Genomic DNA, 25,814 nt, shown 5'->3' with positions numbered 1-25,814 from the left:
TGAGGAGACCCCAGGTACGATAGTGTCCAACTGGGGGTCTTCCTCAGCCCTCGCCTCTACCTCCGGAGCCACAGCGGAGTCCTGCTGTTTGGACCCTTCCTCCGCCTCCGGGGAGGGAGGGGGGCGAGACAAGGAGGCTTCAGGGGCCCTACGCTCCGCATTCGCCGGTGTGGGAGGGAGCTGCTGGGGGCCCTGGGCCTGATGGTATGCCCAGGGTGTCCAGAATCCCCACTGTGGTGGGCCTTGGTCTTCCAGCGGCGGATCCCCGAAGAGCGCCGCCTGCCGGTCGGTGCCGAGCGCATACGCACTGTCCGCCTGCGAAGATACGGACGGCTGTCTCGAGGGCCACGGCGGGGCCGACCCCGGATGGTACGGGCCGGCGCGGGTCGGCACGGAGGATCGTCTCGGTGCCGGGGACCGGTGCCGGGAGTCGTATCGGTGCCGGGATCGGGACCGGGACCTGGATCTGTCACGGTGCCGGGATCCTGATCGGTACCGGGTGTCGCTTCGGTAGCGGGACCTGCCACCGGCTCGGTGCCGGGAGGTCGACCGGGACCTACCACCGGCTCGGCGCCGGGAGGTCGACCGAGACCGGGACCTGCCACCATCTCGGTGCCGGGAGGTCGACCGGGACCTACCACCGGCTCGGCGCCGGGAGGTCGACCGAGACCGGGACCTGCCACCAGCTCGGTGCCGGGAGGTCGACCGGTGCGGCGAGTAGCGATGGGACCTGCTCCTGGAGTCGCGGTGCCGGTGACGCCGACTGGAGCTTGACCGCGACCGTCTGGAGGTCGACCGTTGCCGCGAGTGCGACTGGTGCCGCTGAGGGGAGCGGTGCCGGGACTGCGAGCGGCGTCGGGATCTGGAGCGCCCAAGACGTCGGGACCTAGATGGCGAAGGACTGTCTCTGGGCGGCGCCGACATCATGGGCTTGCCCCTGGACACGACCCGCACCGGAGGTACCGGGGGTGGCAGCCGAGTGGGCTCCGTCAGGGCAATCAGGTCCCGAGCCGAGGCGAAGGTCTCCGGTGTTGATGGGACCACTATCTCAACCCCAGATCTCATGGGGGAGCTCAGCGGCACCGGACTCAACGGACCTGCCGGGCCCGGAGTCAACGGTGCTGACGGTGCCGGCGGTGCCGCGGCCGATGTCGAGGCCGGGCGCTCAAGCCGGGTCTGCCTGGCCGGAGTAGCAGACTTCGACGGCCTAGGCTGTGATTCCGGTGCCGGAGAAGGTCGGTGCCGAGGAGTCTTCTCGGTGCCGGAGCGATCCGGTGCCGGTGCCGAGACCACGGCCCGCGAAGTCGACGGGTCAAGTGCCGCCTCCATTAGGAGAGTTCGGAGCCTCTGATCTCTCTCCTTTTTTGTCCTCGGCTTGAAAGCCTTACAGATGCGGCACTTGTCAGACCTGTGCGATTCCCCGAGGCACTTCAGGCACGCTTCGTGGGGATCGCTGGTGGGCATGGGCTTCTTGCAGGCCGCACACTGCTTGAAGCCCGGCGAAACAGGCATGAGCCTGGCGCCGGGTGCCGGGAAGGGCTAAGCCCCCGGCCAAGAACTATTTAACAACTATTGACTAAACTATTTACTTAACAACACTAATTAACAACTATATAGAACTAGAGATAAGCGATTGAAAACTAGGAGAGCTAGGGACGTGGAGGACAGCTATGCCGCGCTCCACAGTTCCAACGACCGACACGGCGGTAAGAAGGAACTGAGGAGCGGGCAGGCCGGCAGGGGTATATATAGAGCGCCATGGCGGCGCCACTCTAGGGGGCGACCTGCCGGCCCACTGGAGTTGCTAGGGTAAAAAAGTTTCCGACGAACGTGCACGCGCGGCGCGCACACCTAACTGGAATGGATGTGAGCAATCACTCGAAGAAGAATTAATTCTTTACGCCTATCCAGCTCTTGCTAGTAAGAGAGGCAGGTAGTGACATGGACACCGATTTATTCACTAAGAACTGGGCTGAGCCCCATTCATACTCATTCCACACAAGGCCGTCCTCTATCAGACAGTAACTTGCAGTCACTACTGACCTAGGCAGGAGATAGGCTAGCAACGTAAAGAGCCTTTCCCACCTCTGGTGCCAGCATCTATCCTGAGACACTCAGTCCATCACATTAATACTTAATCACCATTTCTGGTTCCATCTTAGCACCTTTGAAAGGTTGCCAGAGCCATGACTAAGTGCTTGGCCTGCCCTTTCAGCAGGCCAGGAAGTTCCCTGCAGTGTGCTTAGATGCCCCTGATCTTACTTGCTGTGACAGTGCTATGGGAATGGATTCCTCTCACTGGGAAAAGGGAATGTTGACAGTTTGAGAGGGTCTTATTGTTAGAGACATATAGAAGCCCATGTGGGAGGCAGTGTTGCCTAGTGGATAAAGCACTGGACTGAGATTCAGGAGACCTGGGACTCTATTCACAGGTCTGCCTCTGGTCTGCTGGGTGATGTTGGGCAAGTCTCCGTGCCTAGATTTCCCCATCTGTAAAATAGGGATAATGCTCCTGACCTCCCTTGTAAAGCACTTCGAGAGCGACTCGTGAAATGCGCTCGATAACAACTAGGTGTTATTCTATCTACCTGTGGTTTCATAGAACCCTCTTGCTGCAGCAGCTGAGCATCTCCCAGACATTATGAATTTTATCCTCCCAGCCCCTCTGTGCTGTGACTGACTATCAATATCCCCATCACAGGTCAGGGGATGCAAGAAATTAAGTGCCGTGCTCAAGGTGCCCCAGGAACTCAGATCTCCCCGAGGGAAGCAGTGATTCTGCATCTCCAGACTGGCTGCCTTTCTGGAAGAGACACTTTAGCTACTTGCCAGTTGCTGGGCTCCACACAGGATAGTGAAGAGAAATTGAATTGCCTGTGATATACAGGTCAGATTAGATGGTTGTATAGTCCTTCCTTAACCTCTCTGAAACGATGATTCTCCTGAGGCCCAGCTCAGTGACTTTGTGCTGCGAGAGGATGGCTTTGGATGTTTAACTGCAGGTGTTGCCATGCCTGAGTCCCCATGTGCCAGCAATGCCTCGCCATATTACCTGGGCTGCCACTCCATTTCCCTCTGCTCCGAGCAAGGAGCTGCCTGCAGCATCTGCTGGTCAGTGGTGACATATCAGCAGCTGCACTCCCGGGTGCTGAAAACCCTCCTCCTGTCCCCGAGGCCATGGAGTGATAGGCCAGGGTATGTGGCCCAGACTTGCCTCATCCTCCGCCTGGGCCAATTCCTTCTTCAGCTCCTCCACCCGCAGACGCAGCTTCTTCACCTCTGCCTCATGCTGCTCCACCCGGCGGTTGGCGTGCGCCAGCTCGGCCGTCTTCTCCTGGTACTGCTTTTTCAGCTTGCTGTGGATGTGCTTTAGGTCGGCCAGCTCCTGGAGGGCAGTGGGAAGGGTTAGGGCACAGGTAGTGCCAGGGTCTGCAGGCTGGGGCACAGGACACTCAGGATGGTCTAAGCCAGCCATTGTATTAATAATCTGCCCTCCTCTGGCCTCTTTATCCAAGGATCTGAAAGTACTGAACAAATACTAGTGCATGAAGGCTCCTATCAGCCCTAGTAGAGAGCTAAGTATCGTCTCCCCTCTTTTACAGATGGAGAAGTGAGGCAGAGAGAGGGAAAGTGACTTACTCAGGTCACACAGCATGGAATAGAACCCAGGAGTCCTGCCTCTCAGTCCCCTACCTGCCTCTCCTCCATACTTCCTCTGAAAAACTTATTACCCCAGGTAGGGGGTGAGAACAGGTTTCGGGGGGGTTGGGGGGAGGGTCGCAAGCACTAGGGAGAGAGGTTATTAGAGAGACACAGAGCATCATTAATAGCAGAGCTTTCTTTATGGCTAGAGGAGAGGGGCACCCCAAAACTCTGTCTGGAAGAGGCCCAAGCCCAAAGTTCTCTAGTAATGGGTACAGATAGGAATGAAGTATCAGAGGGGTAGCCGTGTTAGTCTGGATCTGTAAAAGCAGCAAAGAATCCTGTGGCACCTTATAGACTAACAGACATTTTGGAGCATGAGCTTTCGTGGGTGAATACCCACTTCGTCAGATGCATATCTGCTTTTACAGATAGGAATGAGTGAGCAGAGCTCCCAGAGGTGCTACTGTGGGTGATCGAGCTACTGCTGCTTTATACTGAGGGGTTAGACTGAACCTTCACCCACATCTCAAACCAACTCAAACACTGATTTTTGAGATTCCTAAGTTCAAGAGACTTCCCCTCCCCCAAGCTCTCATGTCTCTGCATTTCCCGATTGCTCTCCAAATACCAACATAGCACAACCTCCAGGAGTTCCAGCCCAGCTGATATCCAGTCCCTTATCTCCACCAGAAAGGTTTGGGAGAATGGCCGTTCTAGGGGAATTGTTAGTGGGGTGTCACAGCTACACCTGGACAAAGCCACCTTTGTCCCTTTCCCATCTGCCCACCCACAGGGCTGGAAACAGGATGGATTTTCCAGGTGAGGAAGCACCTGATGACGGCTGAACCTCAAACAGGGGATTTTGCTTCAGATATGCAGCCCAAAAGGTGCATCCAGAGCTTATCTGAGTCACTGCTTATAAATCTCTCTGGCTGGAAACCTCAGGACTGGATCATCTCGTATTTCAGCAGCTCCTCTCCAGAGGCAGCCAGGACCAGGTCATGGAGAAACACACTGACCATGATCACTAATGTGGGAAAGGTTAACTGAGCTGTCTCACACCTCACAGCAGCAGCAAAATCCGGGGTGGGTTTTATTTAATTGGATCTAGTTCTTCCATCCCTAAAACCATGTGGGTTTTACGTCCAAGGTAGCAGCCTCCTTTCCTCCCTCCCCCTGCAATGACACTGGGTGCCCGAGCCCAAGACACAAAGCAACCCCCAGAAACCCTCCATGATCACTGTGTCTAACCTAGCCTGACTCTGGGCATTGTTCATGTGATGACTGGAGGTATCACGGCTTCTCTCCCTGGATGAAGGTGGCTGGCTTCCTCTGATCCCCTTTCCAGCTCTCCCCATTGTCCTCTCGGTGAGATCCCAAAGGAGCAGAGGAGAAGCCCACAAACACGGTTTAGCCTCTTGAGCTTGAATCCTGGCCTGAGGTCTCTCAGGAGGACACTGAGGTGGGGTGGAGCATGGAGATAAGTTTTAATGGCTAGGAGCCTAGAGCCAACTGGGGTGTTACTAGGAGCGTTCCTGGCTCCAGATGCTCTCTAATATCAAAGGGCCCAATTCATCCTTGATCAATGGGGTTTCCTGAGGCAGGAATTCCCCCCCTCCCCAGGCTGTGACAGCAAAGGCTGACCATGGGTGCTTGCTGTGCCCCCGCTGTTACTGACGTTCTGCCCAACAGCCTCACCTTGTTCTTCTCAAAGAGCTCGGCCTGGATGGTTTTGAGGTCAGTGTCCAGCGCGCTGGCTGTCTGCCGGCGCTTCCGGGCCAGTATCTCCTCCAGGTCCTCAATCTGAGCCCGCAGCTTCTTGTTCTCCCTCTCCAGGTTCAGCTTCTCCGTCTCCAGGCGCTCGCGCTTCCCCCACTCCGCAGCATTCTCCGCTTGCAGCCGCTCCATCTGGGTGATGGGGAGGGGACACACACCATGTCAGACCAGGCAGTCATTGTGTGTTAGTTACCAACGGCCATCCTGGGGAGCCCTTAGCTATCCCATCTGAGAGTGAGGCCCCCCGACAAGTCATCAGCAAGGCTAGATCCAGGGCCTGCAACTCACTCCTTAGCAGAAGTGGAAGAGGCCTGACTCCCTTGGCTGGTAGCAGTAGTAGACTCTTTCCTCTGTGGGCCATCCAGTACAGGGAGATATGCCCACACCTCTTAGCCAGTGGTTAAAGTAACATCCCGCATGGAGTAGCACAACTCCAGCCAGAGCTGGCCTTGGGGAAGCTCCCTAGGGGCTCACCGCTGAACTGGGTGTGTGGGCGAGAGTGAGTAGACCCAGCCGGCTGTTGGTCCACTGGGTACTGGTGTCAGCACCTAAAGGATGGATGTGACTCAAGACATCTCAGTTTGGACACGAACAGAGATGAAGCTCCTTGTCTCCACCCTGCTGCACCGCAGCATACGGGGCAGTCCCACAGCAAAGTCCCCTTTCTCCCAGTGCTGAACTCCTCCATGCAGTTCTGCCAGGGGTCCTCATTCCTGACTTGCCGTATCCTCAATCGCTGTGGGTCCAAGCCTCCCCACCCAGCTCTCCCACAGCCCTCTCTGCTAGTCCTACGCAGCTCTGCTGATGTATCCAGTCCTGACCTGCAGCGCCCCCTGCTGTTCCAGCCTTGGGCCTGCACATTACCCTGCCAGCGCCCCAGAGCCCTGGCTACACCAACCCTCATGGCTCTGCCAATGCAGCTCAGTCTTGACGTGCTGCACCCCCTGCTGGCCCAGTGCTCTGCCTCTTTCAGGAAGATACGGCCAACTAATCTATTCAGTGGTGGCTTTGTGATATGCAGACTAGGGTGGGGATCAGCCCTCTCCTCCTTCCACTAGCCCCTTTTGTTCCCTAAATTCAGCCAAGCTTCGCTCCTCACTGCCCTGTGTCTCCCTCCCTCAGCTCTGTGCCTTTCTCCCTGCTCCTCAAATGCCTGGAATCCTTTCTGCCATACGCCAAGCACCCTCTGTCTCTTCCAAGAAACCATCAAAGCATTCAAGCTCCATTGGAGAGATCCTGCTCCAAGCAGCTTGCCCTTGTCTTGTCCTGTTGGTGTTCACTGGTGTCTTTACATCATGCAGCCGTTGGGGCGGGGGCCTAGGCCTGAACTGGCACTGAGCTGCTACTGCCCAATGCATATAGGAGGCTCTAAAAACGATTGGTAGGAAGAGACCCAGAGCAGGAAGAAAGGATGCCCTAGTGGCTCGGCACCCAATGGGCACTCAGGTGATCCAAGTTCAAGACCCTGCTCTGCCATTCTTGTGTCTTAGTCGTTCTGTACAATGGGGTAACAGCCCTGCCCTATATTAAATGCTGTGGGGTGCTCAGACAATGGAGGGCTGTATAAGTATTCAGGTATTTGACCAGTCCCAAAATAATTGGTCCATTGAGCAGCCAAACAACGTAAAAGATGGTCAAGTATTTTAGAGCACTGATTTATTAGAACAGAAACATCAGTAATGAAAAAGAGTGAGGCTTTATGGCCTCCATCAGGCTTCAACTTAGATCAATACTGATGCCTAATTACAAAATATAAAAGTTACTGAACCGAGTTACTTTAACTCAGAAAAATGCAAAACAATGATACAAAAAGTGTTAAAGAATGAAAGCATGGCACCACCTTTCTGGGGCACTCTTCCTTCGGGGCACTCTTGCTGCAGGGCCTGACAATATTTGACTGTGGTCAAATACCAGGCAATCAGCTGACCACTCAACTGACATTACTTGACTGGCTTGCCAAGCCTACCCTGTACAATAGATAATCATCTCCCTAAGTCAGGATTTGTATGGGGCTTCCCAGAAGCTCATGCTTTAGTCAATCGCAGGCTGAGATGCCACTTTGGCATTAAGGCTCATATTCTTCATAGTAATATTATGATGATATGATTATGGCATAATGATGTGTTTTATGCAAGATAAGGCATGTGAGAGGTCATTGAAAAGGTTATGATTTGCTGAATATGGTTATCCAGTTTGTAGGCATGTATCATTTTGGTATCTGAAGTTCGGAATATTGTCTATGCATCTATTACAAATGTGTTTGCATTCTCCCTAGTGGCTATTCCCCGGTGGAATCGGTCTGGATGGCTCACTGGGAAGGGCCATTAGGGAGAACAATAGGTCTTAGAAGATGCTAATCTCCCACCACAGAGCCTTCCTGAGGACACAACAAACAGGTTCTGACTCATGGCTGCTATTGCCCTACAGAGACATGTGACCAGGTCACCTGGTACTGGACTCCATCATAGAATTTCCATTGAAAGGCGTGGGAACTAAAGGGGAAACAAAGGATTCTCGCCATTTGCAAAAGCTACTTTAGGCAGGGGAGTGACATCATCATGGTTCTCCTTCACTGACACCTCCCCCTCCCCACCACCATCCAAGATGACTGCTGGAAAAACCTGAGAAACAAGGACTGAACTGCAGGAGAAGGGCTGAACCCAGGTTACAGGGATTTTTAACCTGTGAAAGGAATACCTGGGGTTTTAAGCTGCAAGCAAGTGGAGCTCACCCTCAAGAATCTCTGCAAACTGCCTAAACCAACAGTTAGGGTGAGAATTTGCTAGTTATATTCAATTTCTTAGTATATAAAGCTTAGATTGTGTCTTTGTTTTATTTGCTAGGTAATCTGCTTTGATCTGTTTGCTATCCCTTACAATCACTTAACCCTGATCTTTTGTAGTTAATAAACTTGTTTTTATTTTGTCTAAAACCAGTGTGTAGAAATCATAACTTGGGGCAGAAAGCTGCGTATATCCCTCTCCACACTAAAGGAGGGGACGAATTTCATGAGCTTGCGCTGTCCAGTTCTCTGTGCAGTGCAAGATGGTATAATTTGGGGTTTACCCTTCAAAGGGGGGGGCGTGCACCTGAATAACTGGGCAGTTCTTTAGCTGAGCCTTCCCATGCAGAGCTGATCTCAGCATGTGTGGGTAACGCTGCAGCTGGTGCGCCCTACCCGTATGTGTGCTGGTAAAGTGCAGTCTGAAGCCTGGAAAGGGCTTGGCAGGTTTGCCACAGCAGTACAGTTTAGAGCAGGGTTTCTCAAACAGGGGTTGCCGCTTGTGTAGGGAAAGCCCCTGGCAGGCCAGTCTGTTTACCTGCCCCGTCCGCAGGTCTGGCCAATCGTGGCTCCCAGTGGCCGCAGTTTGCTGCTCCGGGCCAATAGGAGCTGCTGGAAGCAGCGCGGGCCGAGGGACGTACTGGTCGCCTCTTCCAGCAGCCCCCTTTGGCCCGGAGCAGCGATCCGCGGCCACTAGGAGCCGTGATTGGCCAGACCTACAGACGAGGCAGTAAACGAACCAGCCCGGCCCACCAGGGGCGTTCCCTACACAAGCAGCGACGCCTGTTTGAGAACCCCTGGTTTATAGGGAGCCCAGGCTGGTGGGTCAGGAAGGCTCAGTGGTACCCCAGTTCCAGGTGGCACCCTGGGGGGAACCCATCACAGCTACGGGATGTGGCTGCCTGTGACAGAATGCTGGGAATCAGCAACTGAACCAGCACTCTGGCCACTGTTAATCAATGAGGATCTCAGGAGGGAAAAATTAAGGAGAGGGGTTCCTGATTACCAGATCAAATTGAGGCTAGGTCACTAGTGAGCTATTAGCTAGAACTTTTTAAAACTTCCCTTTGTTTGTGTGTTGTCTCTCTCTGGGAAAAAGGGGAACAGAGGGCAGCAGGAATGCTGTGTAAGGCTTGAACCAGATATAAAAATTCATCTTCCACACCGAGAAGAAATTATTGGACACGGCATGTTTAAATAGACACAATTAGATTTTTTTTTTTATTTTGGCTTGTGGATCTCCTCTGTGCTAACCCCAGATGCTTCTGTTTGCTTGTAACCTTTAAGCTGAACTCCAAGAAAGCTAGTTTGGGTGCTTAATTTTTTGTAATTGTTTCTTTTAAGATCTAGCAAAAAGCCTAAGTTCCAGATGTATTTTTTTCCCTTTTTTTAAAATAAAATTTATCTTTAAGAACAGGATTGGATTTTTGGTGTCCTAAGAGTTTTGTGCATGTTCTTTAATTAGCTGGTGGCAACAGCTCATTTCCTTTGTTTTCTTTCTCAGCCCTTCCCCAGAGGGGTGGTGAAAGGGCTTCAGGGTACCCTACAGGGAGGAATTCCCAAGTGCTCCTTCCTGGGCCCAAGGGTTGGGTTTTTTTGCATTTGGGTGATGGCAGCATTTACCAAGCCAAGGTCAGAGAGAAGCTGTATCCTTGGGAGTGTAATACAAGTGGCCAGTATTAATTTTTAGAATCCTTGCAGGCCCCCACCGCCTCCACTCCAAGTGCCAGAGGGGGAATTCAGCCTTGACAGAGACCCTGTAAATAAACTGCATGGTGGTATCTGCACGAGGAAAGATCTCAGAGCGCTCGGTGCAGAGCCAAGAAGACGAGAGCCATGGGTACCCAGTCACAATGCCCAATTCTCATTCATCTTCCTGCAAACTGGGCTTCCAGGGATCTTCCGGAGGCTTTGAAAATCTCAGCCATATCCGGGAGATGCTACAAGCCTTCCGCACGTCTCGCTCACTCTCACCTCCGTGCGCAGCTCTGCCAGCTTCTTGTCCATGCTTGAGCGAGCTCCCAGCTCGTCCTCCAGGTCCTCCGAAATCCGCCCTAGTTCATCCTGGTGGAGCTCCTTGAGGATGTTCAGCTGTGGGGAGACAGACGCAGAGTGGTCACCAGAGAACCAAACTGGCACCAAGACCTGGGCTCAAACAGAGAGGGAAACAGGAAGCAGCTTGGGACTGATTTAGACCCAGAAGGGGGCCAGAGGTTAGTTGTACCCAAGGGCACTCAAACCCACTTCTCAGCTGGACCCACCTGAGATGTCACAACCCGTGCTGGCAACCCTCCCTCTCCCACAGGCCTGCTATGGCCTTGTGCAAATAGCACATGCTGGGCCACTGGCACCCCAGAGTGGGCTCAGAGTCACTGCACATGGCATAAGGAACGTCCTCTGCACTAACACCGCCTGTCCCTTGCAGCTCAGATACTACGGGCATGGCCGGCTACATACCTAGCCAGATTGATGGTGAGAATTCACAAGAATAGAGCACCTGTGCAGCACCAGGAGGTTTCCCTGGAGCAGGGGTTCCCCCTAGTGGACATTAAGTACTAATGGTCTCAGGGCATGCAGGATGGAATGAAGGGTGTGATGGAAGCAGCCCCCCCTCCACCTCCCCATCCCCCAGTCCGGGCTGAGTTTTCAGCCCCCTCAACTGGGCAGGCTTACGTGAGCACAAGTGAGATCGCTACACACGAGCGCCCTTCAGGGCGTGAGGGGCCCCCGCTCCTCTCCAGGGCCACAGAGACGAGCTCGCCCACCTGCTTCAGCACTTCCTGTTTGTTTTTGTTCAGCTCCTCGTACTTGATCTTCCACTGGCTGAGCTCGCCCTCCAGCTTCTCGATGCTCTTGCTGAGCGACAGCTTGTCCCTGGAAGAGACAAGGGGGAGCAGGCTCTAGCAGGATTGAGGCAAGGAAGGGCTCCAGTCCACTCCTAGAGGGGAGGGACGCATCTTTTGGAGGACACCTTAAAACCACAGCTCTGGCCTCCCGCGGCCACGAAAGGCTGCAGTCACCACCATGGAGTGATTCCACTGCTGCTCTGTGACTGGGGGTTGGGGCAGAGACTATTTTCTCCCACGGGCCCCAGAGTGCTCCCAGCTACATGGGCTGAGTGCTGGAGAAATCCTTTGGCCCTTAAAGCATTCAGGTAAGATCCTCAGCTGGCCTAAAATCAGCCAAACACCACTGACCTGAGTTCTGAAACCAAGCTGGGGCATCAGAATGGCGGGGAAGTGGGGCAGGGCCTCATCACTTTTAAAAATGGGAGGGCCATAAGGACGAGCAACCGGGAAGGGGAGAGAGGAGTGAGTGGGGGGCAGGGTCTTGGAGGGAAGAGGTGGTGCAGGAGCAGGGCATTGGGGGAGAGAGACGGCACGGGGTGAAGCCTCGTGGGGAAGCGAAGGGGTGGCATGGGGGCGGGGCCGTGGTTCTGGCGCTGGTGATCCCCCGACACTTTTAGGGAGCTTCCACTGCTCCAGATACGGAGTGCACTGCATTTTTCCCCAGACGCCTGCTTCGATGCTGGGTTTGGTTTGCACAAACCTGCCCTTTCGGCTGATCCATGTGGATTCACACCTGTTGAGTTTTGGGTGCAAAGGGCTTCCCCAATTCAAAGCGAGACTCTAGAAAGCACAAGCATCCCCTGATCTCAGGTTGAGACCATGAACTGGGAGACCAGGCCACATGAGGATGGTTTGAAGCTGGATTCAGATCCTCTAGAGAGGTTTGCAAACCAAAGGGAACCTGAGGCAGGTTTCAAGTCCAGCGCTTAGCTGCCGAAACTAAATATGAGCCCCCTGGTTTCCCTGGGCGTCATGTGAGTGGCAGGAGTGATGCAACAGGAAGCACTCACTCCCGCTCCTTGAGCAAAACTTTCTGGGACTCATCCAGCCTCAGTTTCAGAGCAGTCACTTTGGTGGCATCTTCCTCGAGGACACTCATGTCCTCCCAGAGCAGCCGGTTCCTCTCCGGGCGAGTGAAGGACGTCCGGACGCTGACTGAGCTCCGCTGGTCCCAGCACTCGGGCCCTTCTTGTTTGCTCTTGAGGATGTTTTCCATCAGCTCAAACTCCTGGAACGACACGGCGGGACAAGGAGGATTGTCAACAGCATGACCACGCTCCCTAGCCATTGGGCTTTTCAAACATCCAGGACAGATCCTGCGACAGACGCAGCCATCCAGTCACATCCTTCCCACCTCCCCAACAGCCTGTCTCCTCGGGCACCACCTTAGCCCAGCTCCTACCAGTCTGGCCCTGGCAAGCGCCTTTTCTGAAAGAATTGGTCCTTGCTCAACTCGGTCAATGCCTCCTGCAGTGTAGGAAACCCAAGGTCAAAGGAAAACGGGCACCAGGCTGCAAGAGGAGGTGTGAGCTGTGCTAATACCCCTGGTATTAATAGTGCTTTGGGACCGGATCCTCAGCAGGTGGAAATGGGGGCAGCTCCACTGAAATCAGTTCAGCAATATCTGTTTACACCAGCTGAGGATCTGGCTCCATATCTTCAAAGCACCAGTTAACACATGAATCCTCCCAACCGCCCTGGCCAGGTAAGTCCCCTCCCTGGTTTGCAGCTGGGGCACGGAGCTGTCACCTCTGGGACTTACCCAAGGCCAATGAGGGACTCAAGTGCCCAAGAAGGGGTCAGCACTCAGGAGTTCCAGCTCCAGCTCCTACACTCTGGCAACTGGACCACACCACGGGTGGGTGAGGACACACTTTCATCCTTGCCTGCTATACATAGTGGCCTATAACCCTCCTCCCCCTCACCCCCTAATCTTTTGGGCTGACATTTTGTCATGCTTCCCCAGCCCCTTTCTTCTTAGAAAGGTTAAAAAAAATAGCTTTTTAAATATCTGACTATGAAACATGAGATTTCTTCAGCAATCAAGAGACATCTCAGAAGCATTTTTTGTGCTCAGGTAACCCGCAGGGGTTGGAGTGAACGCTTCAGCCGTGGCACGTATGTAGCCTTTAGCTAATGCACAAAGGCCTGGTCTATGCACAAAGCTGTCCCGAGATACCGAAAAGGGGTGATTTTATATGTTGTTAAAATGGGGCAGCTGAGTGGACATGCCACTGTCAGCTTGAACCTTCTGGCTTCTATTGGTTTATCACGGGAACAAACTCCACAGGCTGTGACGGATGTGGAGCTGCTCTGTAATAGGTTACAAACACTGTACCCAGTGTTGCCAATCTCAGGGGAGCAAAAACCAGGAGTCAGATCCCCCCAAACCATGAGATTGGCCCCACAAATCATTAGACTTTAATATCATCAAACCATGTGTTTTCAGTCTGTCTTTTGACTGTCTAATTCTCCTCTACACTGCCGGGTACGTGTGTCAGGTAATATCAGGCCGAAAAGGCAATGCACAACGTACACCTCTCCCTGCCTGCTCACTTACCCTCTCCTCACCCGAGCTAGGGGAACTGCCATTCATTTCCTAGTACTGTCTTTACTCCCCTGTGGCTTATCCCCTTCCCCAGACCCAGCAGCACCACCTCCCTGTCTCTCCCACTCCCCTCCTCCCACTGCCCCCCAGGCTTCTCCTCTGCCCAGATCCCAAGTCAAGCGGGAGACAGGGACGTGTTGTGACTGGGACCCGGGCCCTGGCAGCAGCTTTTTCCCCCGCCCCACGACTGCCTCCTGCTGCCCCAGGACCCTCTCTCTGCTTTGGGGTCATGCATGAAGACAGGGCAGATCTGTGTCCTCAGCCCCAGGCTCTCTGAGGCTGAGGCCATGGCTACACTGGCACTTTACAGCGCTGCAACTTTCGCGCTCAGGGGTGTTAAAAACACCCCCCTGAGCGCTGCAAGCTACAGCGCTGTAAAGCGCCAGTGTAATCAGTGCTGCAGCGCTGGGAGCGCGGCTCCCAGAACTGCAAGCTACACCTGTAAGGGTTGTGGCTTACGTGGCTGGCGCTCTGACTACACTCACACTTCAAAGCGCTGCCACAGCAGCGCTTTGAAATTTCAAGTGTAGCCATACCCTGAGCCCTGACAATCAGAGGAGCTTTTTGTGGCTTCACAACAGCTCCCCCTGCAGGCATCAAACACCTGTGAGTCTCAACACTTGCAATACTGGAACACTGCCTCCTCCTGGCTGCTCAAAGAGACACCCCTTCCCCACTGCTCCCCCAGCCTGAGGGAGCGGCCATCTTATCTCCTCCATCTCCCACTCCAGTCCTTCCCACCCCTACCTCCCTTCTGCCCCCCACATCCCTCTCAGCCTTCGTCCTTGTCCTCCCACATCTTCCTGCCTCCCTGTGCCCCGAGCCTCCCTCTTGGCCCTACATTGCCCTGCTCCCAGCCTCAGAGGGGACTGTTTATGATCATCTAGTCTGAGCTCTTTTACCAGCTTCTCCTTGCAAGCTGCCCCTACTGAATCTCACCTCAACCCATCTTAATAATGGCACCGGAAGGGGCCCAGGCTGCAGGCACCATCCATTGCTTTCAGGTGGCATGACAGACATCCAAAGCAGCTCTGGCAGCCACGCCGCTGGCTTCCAGCCCTGCACGCTCTATGGAGCACAACTGTTCTTTGAGCTCACAGCCCCAGCGCCTGGGGAACCTGACTGGACAGTGCCCAAACACGGGCGTTTATTTAATAAAGCCATCCCTGCCTAAACCCATCTGTAGCCCTTTTCGTCAGTAGAGCTCCAAGCGCTTTACAAAGAGGTCAGGCTCATTATCCCCGTTTTACAGATGGGAAAACTGGGGCACAGGAAGGGGAAATGACTTGCCCAAAGTGGCCAAGCAGAGAGTAGAATCTTGATCTCCTGAGTCCCAGCCCAGTGCTCTAGCCATTAGGCCAGTGGTTTTCAAATTTTTTTTCTGGTGACTCAGTTGAAGAAAATTGTTGATGCCCATGACCCAACGGAGAGAGTTGGGATGTGGGGGGAAGAGGGCTGTGGGATGTGGGAGGGGACTATGGGCTGGGGGTGCAGGCTGAGGTGGGGATGGGGATGAGGAGTTTGGAGTGCACTCTGGGTATGGGGGGCTCAGGGCTGGGACAGGGGTTTGGGGTGCAGAAAGGGATCAGAGCTGTGGGTGCAGACTCTGGGGGGGCTGGTGATGAGGAGTTTGGGGTGCAGGAAGTTGCTCTGGGTATGGGGGGGGGACTCAGGGCTGCGGCAGGGGATTGGGGCACAGGCTTACCTCCGGCAGCTCCTGGTCAGCGGTGCAGCCAGGGTGCAGAGGCAGGCTTCCTGCCTGTCCTGGCACCACGGCCTGGGTTGTGCCCTGGAAGTGGCCAGCAGCAGGTCTGGCTCCTAGGCGAAGGCACACAAGTGGCTATGCACAGCTCTCACCTGCAGGCATTGCCCCCTGCCCCCAGCTACCACTGGCCAGGAAGCAGCCAAAGGGAATGCAGAGCTGGCACTCGGAGCGGGAGCAGCGCACAGAGCCCTGTGCCCCCGTGCCTAGGAGCTGGACCTGCTGCTGGCCACTTCTGACACTGTGCTGCACCCCAGAACAGGTAGGGACTAGCCTGCCTTAGCTGGGCAGCACTGCCAACGGAACTTTTAATGGCCCAGTCATGGAGCTGACCAGAACTGCCGTAACCCAGTCCTTTCCATGACACAGTACTGGGTCGCGACCCACAGTTTGAAAAACACTGCACTGGGCCACATTGCCTAAAATCCATTTTTGTGGATTCTGCACTGTTTGACTGTACAGAGTCCAATCAACATATTGGCATCACACTGTTTGAATATAAGGAAATTAAATGCAAAAACCTTCATTAACCGCATGTCATGCTTGAGATTTTCCATGCCCAGGTGTCGGGTGATTCTAAGTTACGGTCGTCACAACCTCTGCAACTGTCACATTACTCAGATCTAGAAAGGCATTCAAATGAACACCTCACCCCATATAGAACCAGATGGGGAAACACCATGGCAGGTTTCAACGATACAGTTCCCACAGCAACTGTATCGTTGAATGTTCTGATTTTTGTGCCTGTACAATCATCAGCTCAATGATCCATTCAAATAGGCCTTTGCTTCTAATTCACAGCACCATGCAAGTGCATTTCTTTTGATGCAGACCAGCTGGCCCTTTGAAGAGAGACAATCCCTATTAATTTTCTTGAGCAAAATATCTATTATCTTTCATTCTGCTCCTGCAGGAAACAATCCCCATTGAGTGCATTTCAGGGGAGTGGTAACAACTTTGTTTTTCCCTCCAGATAGCACTATGAATAGCTTGAATATGAATATGTTGGCCCAAGGGTGGAAGAGATGAACAACCAGAATCTGTTTTGCAGAGGCACAAAACTCCAGTCCCCTGGCTGCCTTTCCAGATCTCAGACACGGTGTCCGTTTGCGTCAGCCTCCAGCTGGGAGAGGCCTCCCTTATGGCCAGCGGGTTATGAGGATGAAGGGGAATAGTCTGGATCAGGTGTCTACCCCCTCCCCCCCCACGGACTCAGGATACAGCCCCTTGCCCTGGCAGGAGGAGAACCCAGAGTGGAGTTCTTGCTCATTTGGGAAGGGACTCGGGGCACAGCGTTGCCTCTGGAAGAACTTCATTTCTACCCCCATCTGGAATGGGCTTTACATTTCAGGGCTGAGACATCAGTGCCAGGTGTGACGGAAAATGCTCGGTACACCTGCCTTGGTGCAGACGAAGCTGGAGCAGGCTCCGGGTACAATCACTAGGAGACTAGCCCAAAACAGATTTCCTCACCGTATGTGAGTGGACTCAGGATAATCCCCAGCCAGTGAAGATCCTGAATTTGGTCTCTCTGGCCATATGGGTCAAGAGGAGAATCTCAGCTGGGTCTTCTTAGTATAGATTTGGGGCACAGGCACTAAACCACTGGCTCGTCTAGCAGGGACAGGGGTGTTCTCTAATGACCACAATGCAAATACATTTGCTCCTCGACTGGAAATGTTACAGCTTGTAAAATCCCTGCTGGCCCACCCCAGAGCCCCCCAGCTGGCCAGGGAGGAGAGGGTCCTAGCATTGGGCTGAGCAAGGGAAAGACAGAGGGGAAACGGGACAGAACCACTAGGGCACGTCTGAGTCTAGCCTGCTTTGAAAAAACCCATGCCCTGTTCTGAGAGTGAATGTCACTCCCAAGGCCTGTGGAAGCTGTTCTGGAGGGGTTAGGAGCCAAGGAGAAGGGGCTGGTTAACTGACTGGCAATGCTGTTCCACACCCCATCACTGGCAAGGCAATGCTTGTACACAGCTCTGTCCACAGACCTCAGGGTGCTTTATCCACAGGCTGATCACATGGACCGTCCTAGTCACAGATGGGGAAACCAAGGCACGGAGTGGGAACTGGATTGTCCAAGATCACCCAGCTGGCCAGGGGCTGAGCCTGGAACAGAGCCCTGGTTCCCAGTCCAGTGCTTTGTCCACTGGATCATGCCATGTCTACCTGCAGGTGCATCCATTTCCACACAAAGGTGAAGTGCATGCATTGGGGGTGATGGAAACCTGTCCTCTTCTCCCCCCCTCACCTTATTTTTACTCAGCTTATCCGAGCCCACATCCCGCACGGGTTCCTGCTCCTGGAAGCCCTCTTTCTCCTTCTCCAAAGCCACCCTGTTGTCCAGTTCCTTCTCCTGCTCCTCCTCGCCCTCCCCTTTCAGCCGCGCCACCTCCTTGCCAAGCTGCTCGTTCTCGTTCAGCACCTCCTGCCGCTCCCGCTTGAGGCTGGTCAGCTCCTTGGTCAGGGTCTCCAGCTTCTGCCGCAGCTGGCGCACCTCCTCTCGGGCTTTGTTGCGCTCCGCCCGGACCTTGCTCCACTTCTCCCGCCAGTTGGCGGTGCAGTCCGACCACCAGCGCATGGTCTTCTCCATCTGGGCCGCTCGGGCCCGGGCTTCCTCCAGCTCCCGCAGCCGGAGCTCCTCCCGGCTCTCCCAGTCCCCGTCCAGACACACGGCTCCCAGGGGGAGCTGGGACGGCCCCGGCGAGGGCGTGCCACTCTTCGGGGTGGGGGACATGGAGTCCGGCAGGCTCATCGTCTCGGGCTGGGGGCTGCCGAGGATGTTGAGGAGGCTGGTCCTGGAGAGCTGAGGCGAGTCTGCCAGGCGAGAGCTGGTGCTTTGACTCATGGCGGCCTAGAGGCAAATCTACCTCTCAGATTTTGGGTTACAGCAAGTTCTCTCTCATCTACCCCCACTGGGCAAGCGGTGGGGAATGCTGGACCCAGACATACAACGGGGCGCAGTTACAGCGTTAGATCAAGGGGAGCCCTATCTATCCCAGGTCAGAAACAGGCCAGGCATGATGGGCTGAGCAGCCAGACCCCCTCCAAAAGGTGCCTCAGACAAAGAAGGGCAGACATGATCCAGCCTCTGCTGCCTAGCCCCTGAGAGGCACAGCAGATGGCATCCCAGCGGAAGGGAAACGGCCTGCTACCTCCTCGCTGGGAGACAGCTGGTGGCGGAGGACCGTCATGCTCTTGCTTTTGTGCTTGGGAGACACTTTTCTTGCTGGGCTAGTTTTTCAGGCGACGAGATGATCCTGGAGCTCTGAAAGGAGGAGGAAAAAGATGAGATGTATGAACAGCTGCTTGTTCCTCAACCCAACCCAGGACTCTGCATTTCTCATCTCACACCTCAAGCTCCGGTAGCAACACCCCGGTGCACAGCTTTGGACTGACTGAAGTGGGGCCTGTCAAGGGGAAGGGCAGGAGGCCACCGAGCACCAAACTGGGCATCACGGGAGAGAGGACAACTGGGAAGGGACATACTGGTGCTCTCCTGCTTCTGTAGTTGACACCTGGAAATGCTGCAGCTATTGACAGCACTAGTCACTGGTTTGTTCACTAAGGCCCCGGGCCAAAAGTAACCAGTGATTTTGGTGGCCTCAGGTTTTTGGAGGCCCAACTTGAGACATCTTGAAGGGGGCTGATTTCCAGACGGCGGGTGCTCAGCGCTTTCTGAAATCATGCCCCTTTCAGGCATCTCAAACCGGGCATCCCTGATTGCTGGTCATGGTTGAAAATCTTGGTCACATTTTCAAGTGGCCACTAAATTTGGATATGCAAAACGAGATAGCTCAGGCGTCACTGCTAGGAAGTGCTGAGCAACCACAACTCTGGTGGAAGCCAGTGGGAGTTGTGGGGACTCCGCTCCTCTGAAAACCAGCCCCCAGGTGTCTCCAGCTGGACTCCAAAGAGCAGCCCCCCAAATTGGGAGCCCCCTTGTGAGTGTGTTAATCTAAACTTTCCTGGGGTTCTAATATTATGGGATGGAATTTGGTTGCGTCTCACTCTCTTCACCCCAAAGGTCTCTGGCAGCAATTTCCATAGGGATGATACCATGGTCTAGGTAAACTGTTGCCTCAGCACTGGGGCTGGACTAGCTGACTCCCGGAAGGCTCTTTGCCCGATGCTTCTATACAGGACAATGTGACAGTATTAACATTTGCTCTCTCAGGAATTTCCAGGGTACAAGCTAAAACATGCCAGCCCTGCCCACTCTGCCTGGAATCTAGAAATCCAACTACAACCGTTCTACCTCTTCCACTACCAAGGGAAAAGATTCTCCGGTCAGAACTGAGCCTGCAATTCTACTGATGTGCAAACCAGAACAGAACCTTACTCACTCTCCCAGGCTAAGAAGAGTAAAAATGTGTTATGCCAATAGAGTAGACACAAAGAGCTGATCAGTCAGATTTCAATGCAGGAAGGGACCATTTTGATGATCTATCCTAGTCTGATCTCCTGCATTACGCAGGCCAGAGAATTACTCCCAGCGATTCCGACAATGGAGGGAGTTATTCTTCTCCAGCAACTTGTGGTTAAGCTAGAACATGTCTTGTCGAAAAGTACCCCATCTTGATTTAAAGACTCAAGTGATAGAGCATCTACCCCATCCCTTGGCGAGCTCTCCCAGCAGTTAATTACATTGCATCTTATTTCCAATTCAAATTTGTCCCTGTTCCAGCCGCTGGATCTTGTTTTGCCTTTATCTGGTCCCTAATATCACAGATTGTTATAGACCAACATCAAGTCACCTCTTGGCCTTCTTTTTGTTAAGCTGCTGCCTAAAGAGGTGTCTTTTCTGCACAGTCCCCTTTTCTGACCCTAGCTGGAATCTCAGTCTGCACCCATTTGCTGCAGCTTGGGGTTTCTTGGAAACGCCTTCACAGAGGATCCAGTGGCACATGTGTTCAAGTGCAGTCGTACTGCATTCCCCTGTGCAGCCAAGACTAGGGGGCTCAGGCCGAGAGCTGAATCAAGCTCCGGGGGGCGCAGAGAAAGTGGTGCCTGGGGGAAGGATTCTCAGCACACACACAGGAAGCAGCCCAGCAAGTGGGGCGAGCAAATACAGAGGGATATAAATGGAGCAAGTGAGAGAAGCACACACGTACGGGAGGAATTGGCAACGCCAAGGTGCCATTTGTGGCTAGCGAGCCTGCCAAGAGCCTGTCATTAGAGGCAGCCTCGCAGAATCTCTGCTGGCAGGGGTGAGGCAGGGACAGAGAGCGGGCTCTGTAAGGCAAGGTGGGCTGCAGCTGGTTGGCTGGGATGTGTCTCTGGAGGGTTGGGTAGCCTAGCCCATCTGGAGGTGAAAGCCTCAGCTAACATTCTGGAAAGCTGATTGCTTCAGGGGGCCAGGGCCATCCTTAGGCGGACGCAGCATGCATGCTGCGTATGCGGCAGCACCAGCCCTATCCCCTGGACAGCCCCCGCACAGGCTGCACCCACTGCAAGGGCCAGGGCTGTCCTTCGGGGGGTGCGGGGCCCCGGATAACTCCCTCCACCCCACCTCTTACCCTCCCCCCCACTCTGCCCCCATTCCACCTCCTCCCCCAGCAACCCCGCACTTACTGGCAGCAGCGGGAAGTGGAGCAGCCCAGCCCCAGCCAGCTCTACTCCGCCAGCTCCCAGCCGCGGCACTCCGCTTCCCACCGCTGAGTGAGTGCGAGGAGGTTGGGGAAAGGACGCGCCCCCTGCACTTGCCGGCATCGGAGCGATCCCAGCCCATTCCCCTTCCTTTGCCCCAGCCGTGTCACTGGGGTGGGGGGTTAGGGAAAGGTTCTCCTTCGCTTCCCCCCCCCCCGCCCACACACACTCACCAGCAGCGGGAAGTGGAGCAACACAGCTGGGAGCTGGTGGAGTAGAGTGGGCTGGGGTCAGGCTGCTCCACTTCCTGCCGCTGCCAGTGAGTGAGGGGATCCCTTCCCCCAAGCCCTCTTCCCCAAGCGACACAGCCGGGGTGAGGGAAGCGGAGCAGGCTGCATCCGGCCCCACTAATCCCCCAGGCCACTCTGGGTCTGTGCAGTCCCCAAAAGTGCCCCTTCCTCACAGCTCCTGCCTCCCAGATGAGGGGTGAAGGGAGGCGGGGGACTGCATAGGGCACCCAAATTGCTAGGGACGACCCTGCAGGGGGCCCTCGACACACACACACACACATACGCACACACACGCCAAAAGCATAGGGCCCTAAATGTGGCTGGGCCCCAGGACCGGTGCGTGCAAGCACGTGTGATGGGGAAAGGGGACAGGCTAAACACAGAGAATTGAGGGGCCTTTGGAAATGGGAGTCAGGGAGGGAGGCTGGATTCATGGCCAGTTTGGAAGCGTCACTGCAGCCAAATGCCAGGATCTGCCCTGCCCTGGTGTGGAAGGAAGTGGTTCAAATTGCACAAGTGAAGTGGGCAGGGGAAGGTGCTTTGATCATGAACTCTCTTGCCTTCCCCTCCCTCTTCCCCCCTCCAAGCTGACCACAGCCATAGGCCAACATTGCTCTGTTTCACTGTAACCAGGCCACTGATGAAAGCAACCTTTTTCCATGGGGGTAGGATGACCAGATGTCCCAATTTTATAGGGACAGTCCTGGTATTTGGGGCTTTGTCTTATATAGGCACCTATTACCCCCCACCCCTGCCTCAATTTTTTTTACACTTGCTATCTGATCACCATTGTAACATGCCCCGGAGAGGTAGTGCTGTCGCCTTAGGGACGGGAGCTCTTAGCGCCAACGGTCCCATAGCAGGATTGGGGCTTGCTCCCAGCACGGACGCTGCAATGCAGTAGCTGTGGGGTGGGCCTGCAGCTGTTCAACGAGATGTTATATCAAGGTTCCTGCTCCCCATCTCCGGTGGCTGCCCAGGTCCAAGTTGAAAAGCTTATGGCTTCAAAGGCCCAGAGGCCATAAAACATCCCATCCCAGCACTATTCAGTGCTGGTGCAGGAATCGTGATCACAAGTTTGTCCCACCACAGAGTTGTGCAGTGGTGTCTCCTTAGGGGGCGTCCTGCTGCGATAGGGAGTCAGGTGGCTTCTCCACAGGCAGACCCCAGTGTGCTGAGCAACGGCTCCCATGCAGTGCATCCTCACATGCCTGAGGGGCCATTTCTGCACTGCAAACCTAGCAGTAAGTGATGGGGATATTGGTGGCGTTGTGAGCCTGCTACGAAGGGAAACAAGGATACAAATTCCCACTACAACAGTCAACAGGGTCCACCCCTGCTTGGCCTGGTCATCCCCAGCCCCACCAAGACTGCTTCACCCATGTCACCCACTGAAGAGCTGGTAACAGCCTGGTGACCCAGCAGCCTGCTCCAGAGAACTGGGGTCTCTCCTCACGGCTCCACCACCCAGATTCCTCATGGGAGGCACAGCCACTGAGCAAACCTGCCCTTCCTCACACTGCTCCTCACGCCCAGTTCTCCACCCTGTGCAACTCCTCAGCAAACCCCGAGCCATGTGGGATGGCCACCCATCCCACTGAGCCCTTGGCCAAGCCCTGAGGATGCCACCCAGCAGCCATATTTGCTGCCTCTTCTGTGTCCCCCCCCCCACAAATGTGCCAGCCAAAAGCACAGGATGGGACCCCAAAGAAGTCACTAGTCAGTAATGCCTAGTGCTGCCCCCCATCAGTGTCTTTAGGCCAGAGAGCTCCATCTCCACAGCACCCCAGCCCTGGACCCCCTTTATAAGGAGCAGAGTCCTCAGAGCCCCCAGGGCCACATGCTCTCTGCCCTTCCCTTAACCACCACCACTGTCCCGAGTTCCCGGTTCAGCACAACCATCCCCCTGGCTGAGGAGAGCCGGGAGCAAGCATCTGTGCCAGCCAGGGGATGGGGTGGGATCCAGGCTCCCCCGCCCGGGCATTGAGAGAGACGTAGTATTTATGTAGCTCTCTCAAACCCCCAGGGAAGCCTCCCCTATTCTCCAGCTCCACCGTCCCCAGCCGCCAGTTACAAATGCCATCAAGGAAATCCAACAGCAACCTCACACCCCCTAAGGGCAGCTGAAGGGAGCAGAGGAAGCTCCTTGCCCTCCCTGGACAGCACTTTCTGACCCAGAGACCCCCCATGCCACCTGGACCGGGCTCTTCCAGACCAGAAGCAGGGGAGGAGGGCTTCGTAGAGAACCCCGTCCTAGTGTCGGCACCCTGGCTGACCTCAGTGTGCTGGGGTAATGAACAGCCTCTCAAGGACGGAGACCTAAGCCTCAGAGCACTCTCCAGGTCAGAGCCAACACCTGGTGCCACCCAGAAGCCAAGAGGCAGAGCAGGTCACAGAGCACTGGTCTACGTGCTTGCGGCAGGACAGTGCGTACCACGTGGGCAGCGGCGCTCTGCGCTAGCTTTAGCCACTCGCTGGCTTCAAGGCACAGGCCCAGGCAGAGCAGGTGACTGGAGCACAGCCTCCAGGTGCCAGACACAGAAGCAAGGAACGGTTCCAGCCTTCTAGCCAGCTGGAGAATCGCCGTTTCTCTTGGCCACAGCTCCTGGCACATGATCTCTTTGATCCCTGAAGCCACTTCCACTGGCTCCTCACCCCCTGCTTCCCAGGGCTGAGAAAACCACAGCTGCTTCCTGTTGCCCTCAGGAATCCTGCTTTGCATTTACAGCCAGGCCCGGAGACCAACACGCTAGAGTTTGCTGCCAAGTCCCTGGCTTCTCATCCCTCCCCATAGCTCACTGCACAGGCTACTGCTGCAGCAACATGAGGACAGGCCGAGTCAGAGCTTCGCAGCCTGGCTCTGTCAGCCAGGGTCCCTCTGCTCACAGGCGGCTGGCTGTGCATAGGCTCTCAGCTTGCCCTACAGCATTTTCTGGGCCAAACTCTGGTCCCAACAGAGTCGGTGGGAATCTTGCCGATGACTGCGGTGGGTGTCCATGGCATTTCCTCCACAAGAGCTCGCTCCTGTTCTACCGCCACCTCCACAACTTGTCTCCATGCCCTAGCAACACCTCACCTCCAAGACAGCCACCCTTGCTCCCTGTGATCTGTCCAAACCACAGCTGACCAGATCCACTCTCCCCAGGTCAGCCCAGGGAATCTCTGCACTGGCTTCCCTTCCTCACGCAGTACAAGCTCTGCGCCTTGGAAAGGCTTCAGGGCTCTGCTTTCAGGTCCCCCTTTGTAACCTCCCCCTCTCTAGACCCCAGCCACGCCCCTCTCCTTGCTGTTCCCAGCGTCTCCTTCTCCCATGCTCAACTTCACGCCTCCACCGCAAGGTCAGATCCTCAGCCCGTCTACATTGGATTGGCCCCAGTGAAGTCTACAGAGGGAAGTGAGGTCAGTAGGTTCACATCAGCTGAGGGTCTGCACCGATGGTCTGGGCTGGATATCTATGCTCCCTTGCCTGCAGCACCCAGTTACGGCGCCAGATGAGTAGCGACCATCGGCTTTCCTCAGCATTTTCTTTCCTTTACCTCCCTTTCTCCCCAGTTTGCTCTTCCCCCTCTATTCCTCTCTCTCTCTCTTCCCCTTCATCTGTTCTTCATACTGCCCCATCACCATGGCATCTGAGCCCCCTTCCACTTTCACCATCTCTTTGCTCACGCTTTGGCCATAAAGTTTTTACAGAGTTCAGCTGAACCAGGCTCCTCTATGTGGCTTTCACCCTGCCCCCTGCTCAGTCTCTCCCACTCCCTGTCTTCCACCGCCTCCAGGATGCCATGGGAGGGGCTGCTAGGGAAGGGTATGCTTGTTAAGTCTGGGGGCATAAATCACTGGAGGTAATACAGCCGGAGGGTGAATAGGCCTCATTCAGAGTGTGGAGATGGCAGCAGATGGCTGCCGCGACAATCACAGTAAAAACCGAAGCAATATATTCTCCCTAACAGGAACGTGCCCAAGGAACATCAAAGCCAGAGCAGAGAACACCCAGGGTGCTCATGCAGGGAATGACAAGGGGAGTCAATCTGGGCTTACTAGCCTGAGGGTTCAGAGGCTCGGAGAGTGATTTCTGGCACGAGTGGATCTATGCTCAGATTCTGGGAGCATGGATCCAGACACTAGAGCCTGAGAGTGAGGCTCTTGCTGTGCTCGAGGGCTGAGTGCGAATCCTGACACTAGCAGCCCGGGGATGGAGACTCCTGCTCGCAGCGGCTGGATACTGGTGCTCCAGCGTGGGTCCCTCACCAGGCACTTACAAACCAGGCTCTCGCTGACCTGCCCCAAGCAGCTCTAGCTGTCGGTTATATAGCGATGGTCAGAGCAGTCAAAGGTTCATCTGTTTCCACCTCTCCCCTTGCTGCCTCCAGCAGGCCCTATGATCTCTGCCATCCCTAGACAGAACAGGCAGCACTCCCCTGCCAGCCCAGCAGCCATGCACACCAAGCACCCACAATGTCTGGCTGTGCCCACGTTGCCCATACCGCAGAGCTGCTCCCAGGCCGGGGCC

General features: G+C 55.0%; 1 protein-coding gene across 4 annotated transcripts in view; it reads right to left on the bottom strand.

Moving 5' to 3' along the window:
• CCDC102A (coiled-coil domain containing 102A) overlaps nt 1–25,814 on the bottom strand; it is a 59,387-nt gene that overhangs the window by 18,810 nt on the left and 14,763 nt on the right. Inside the window, exons 2-7 of one of the 4 annotated variants that reach the window (XM_030582056.1) lie at nt 17,677–18,693; nt 12,063–12,280; nt 10,969–11,077; nt 10,178–10,294; nt 5,344–5,553; nt 3,215–3,385 (exon numbers count right to left, since the gene is read on the bottom strand). In XM_030582056.1, coding sequence (XP_030437916.1) covers nt 3,215–3,385; nt 5,344–5,553; nt 10,178–10,294; nt 10,969–11,077; nt 12,063–12,280; nt 17,677–18,273 — 1,422 coding nt within the window. In that variant the 5' untranslated portion in view covers nt 18,274–18,693. The remainder of the gene's footprint in view (nt 1–3,214; nt 3,386–5,343; nt 5,554–10,177; nt 10,295–10,968; nt 11,078–12,062; nt 12,281–17,676; nt 18,694–25,814) is intronic. The other 3 variants (XM_030582057.1, XM_030582059.1, XM_030582058.1) reach the window with 3 other exon arrangements.

The sequence above is a fragment of the Gopherus evgoodei genome, chromosome 12, assembly GCF_007399415.2.
Source record: "Gopherus evgoodei ecotype Sinaloan lineage chromosome 12, rGopEvg1_v1.p, whole genome shotgun sequence".
NCBI lineage: Eukaryota > Metazoa > Chordata > Testudines > Testudinidae > Gopherus > Gopherus evgoodei.
Note: the sequence above shows the minus strand (reverse complement) of the source record. Positions and strands in the feature narration are given on the sequence as shown.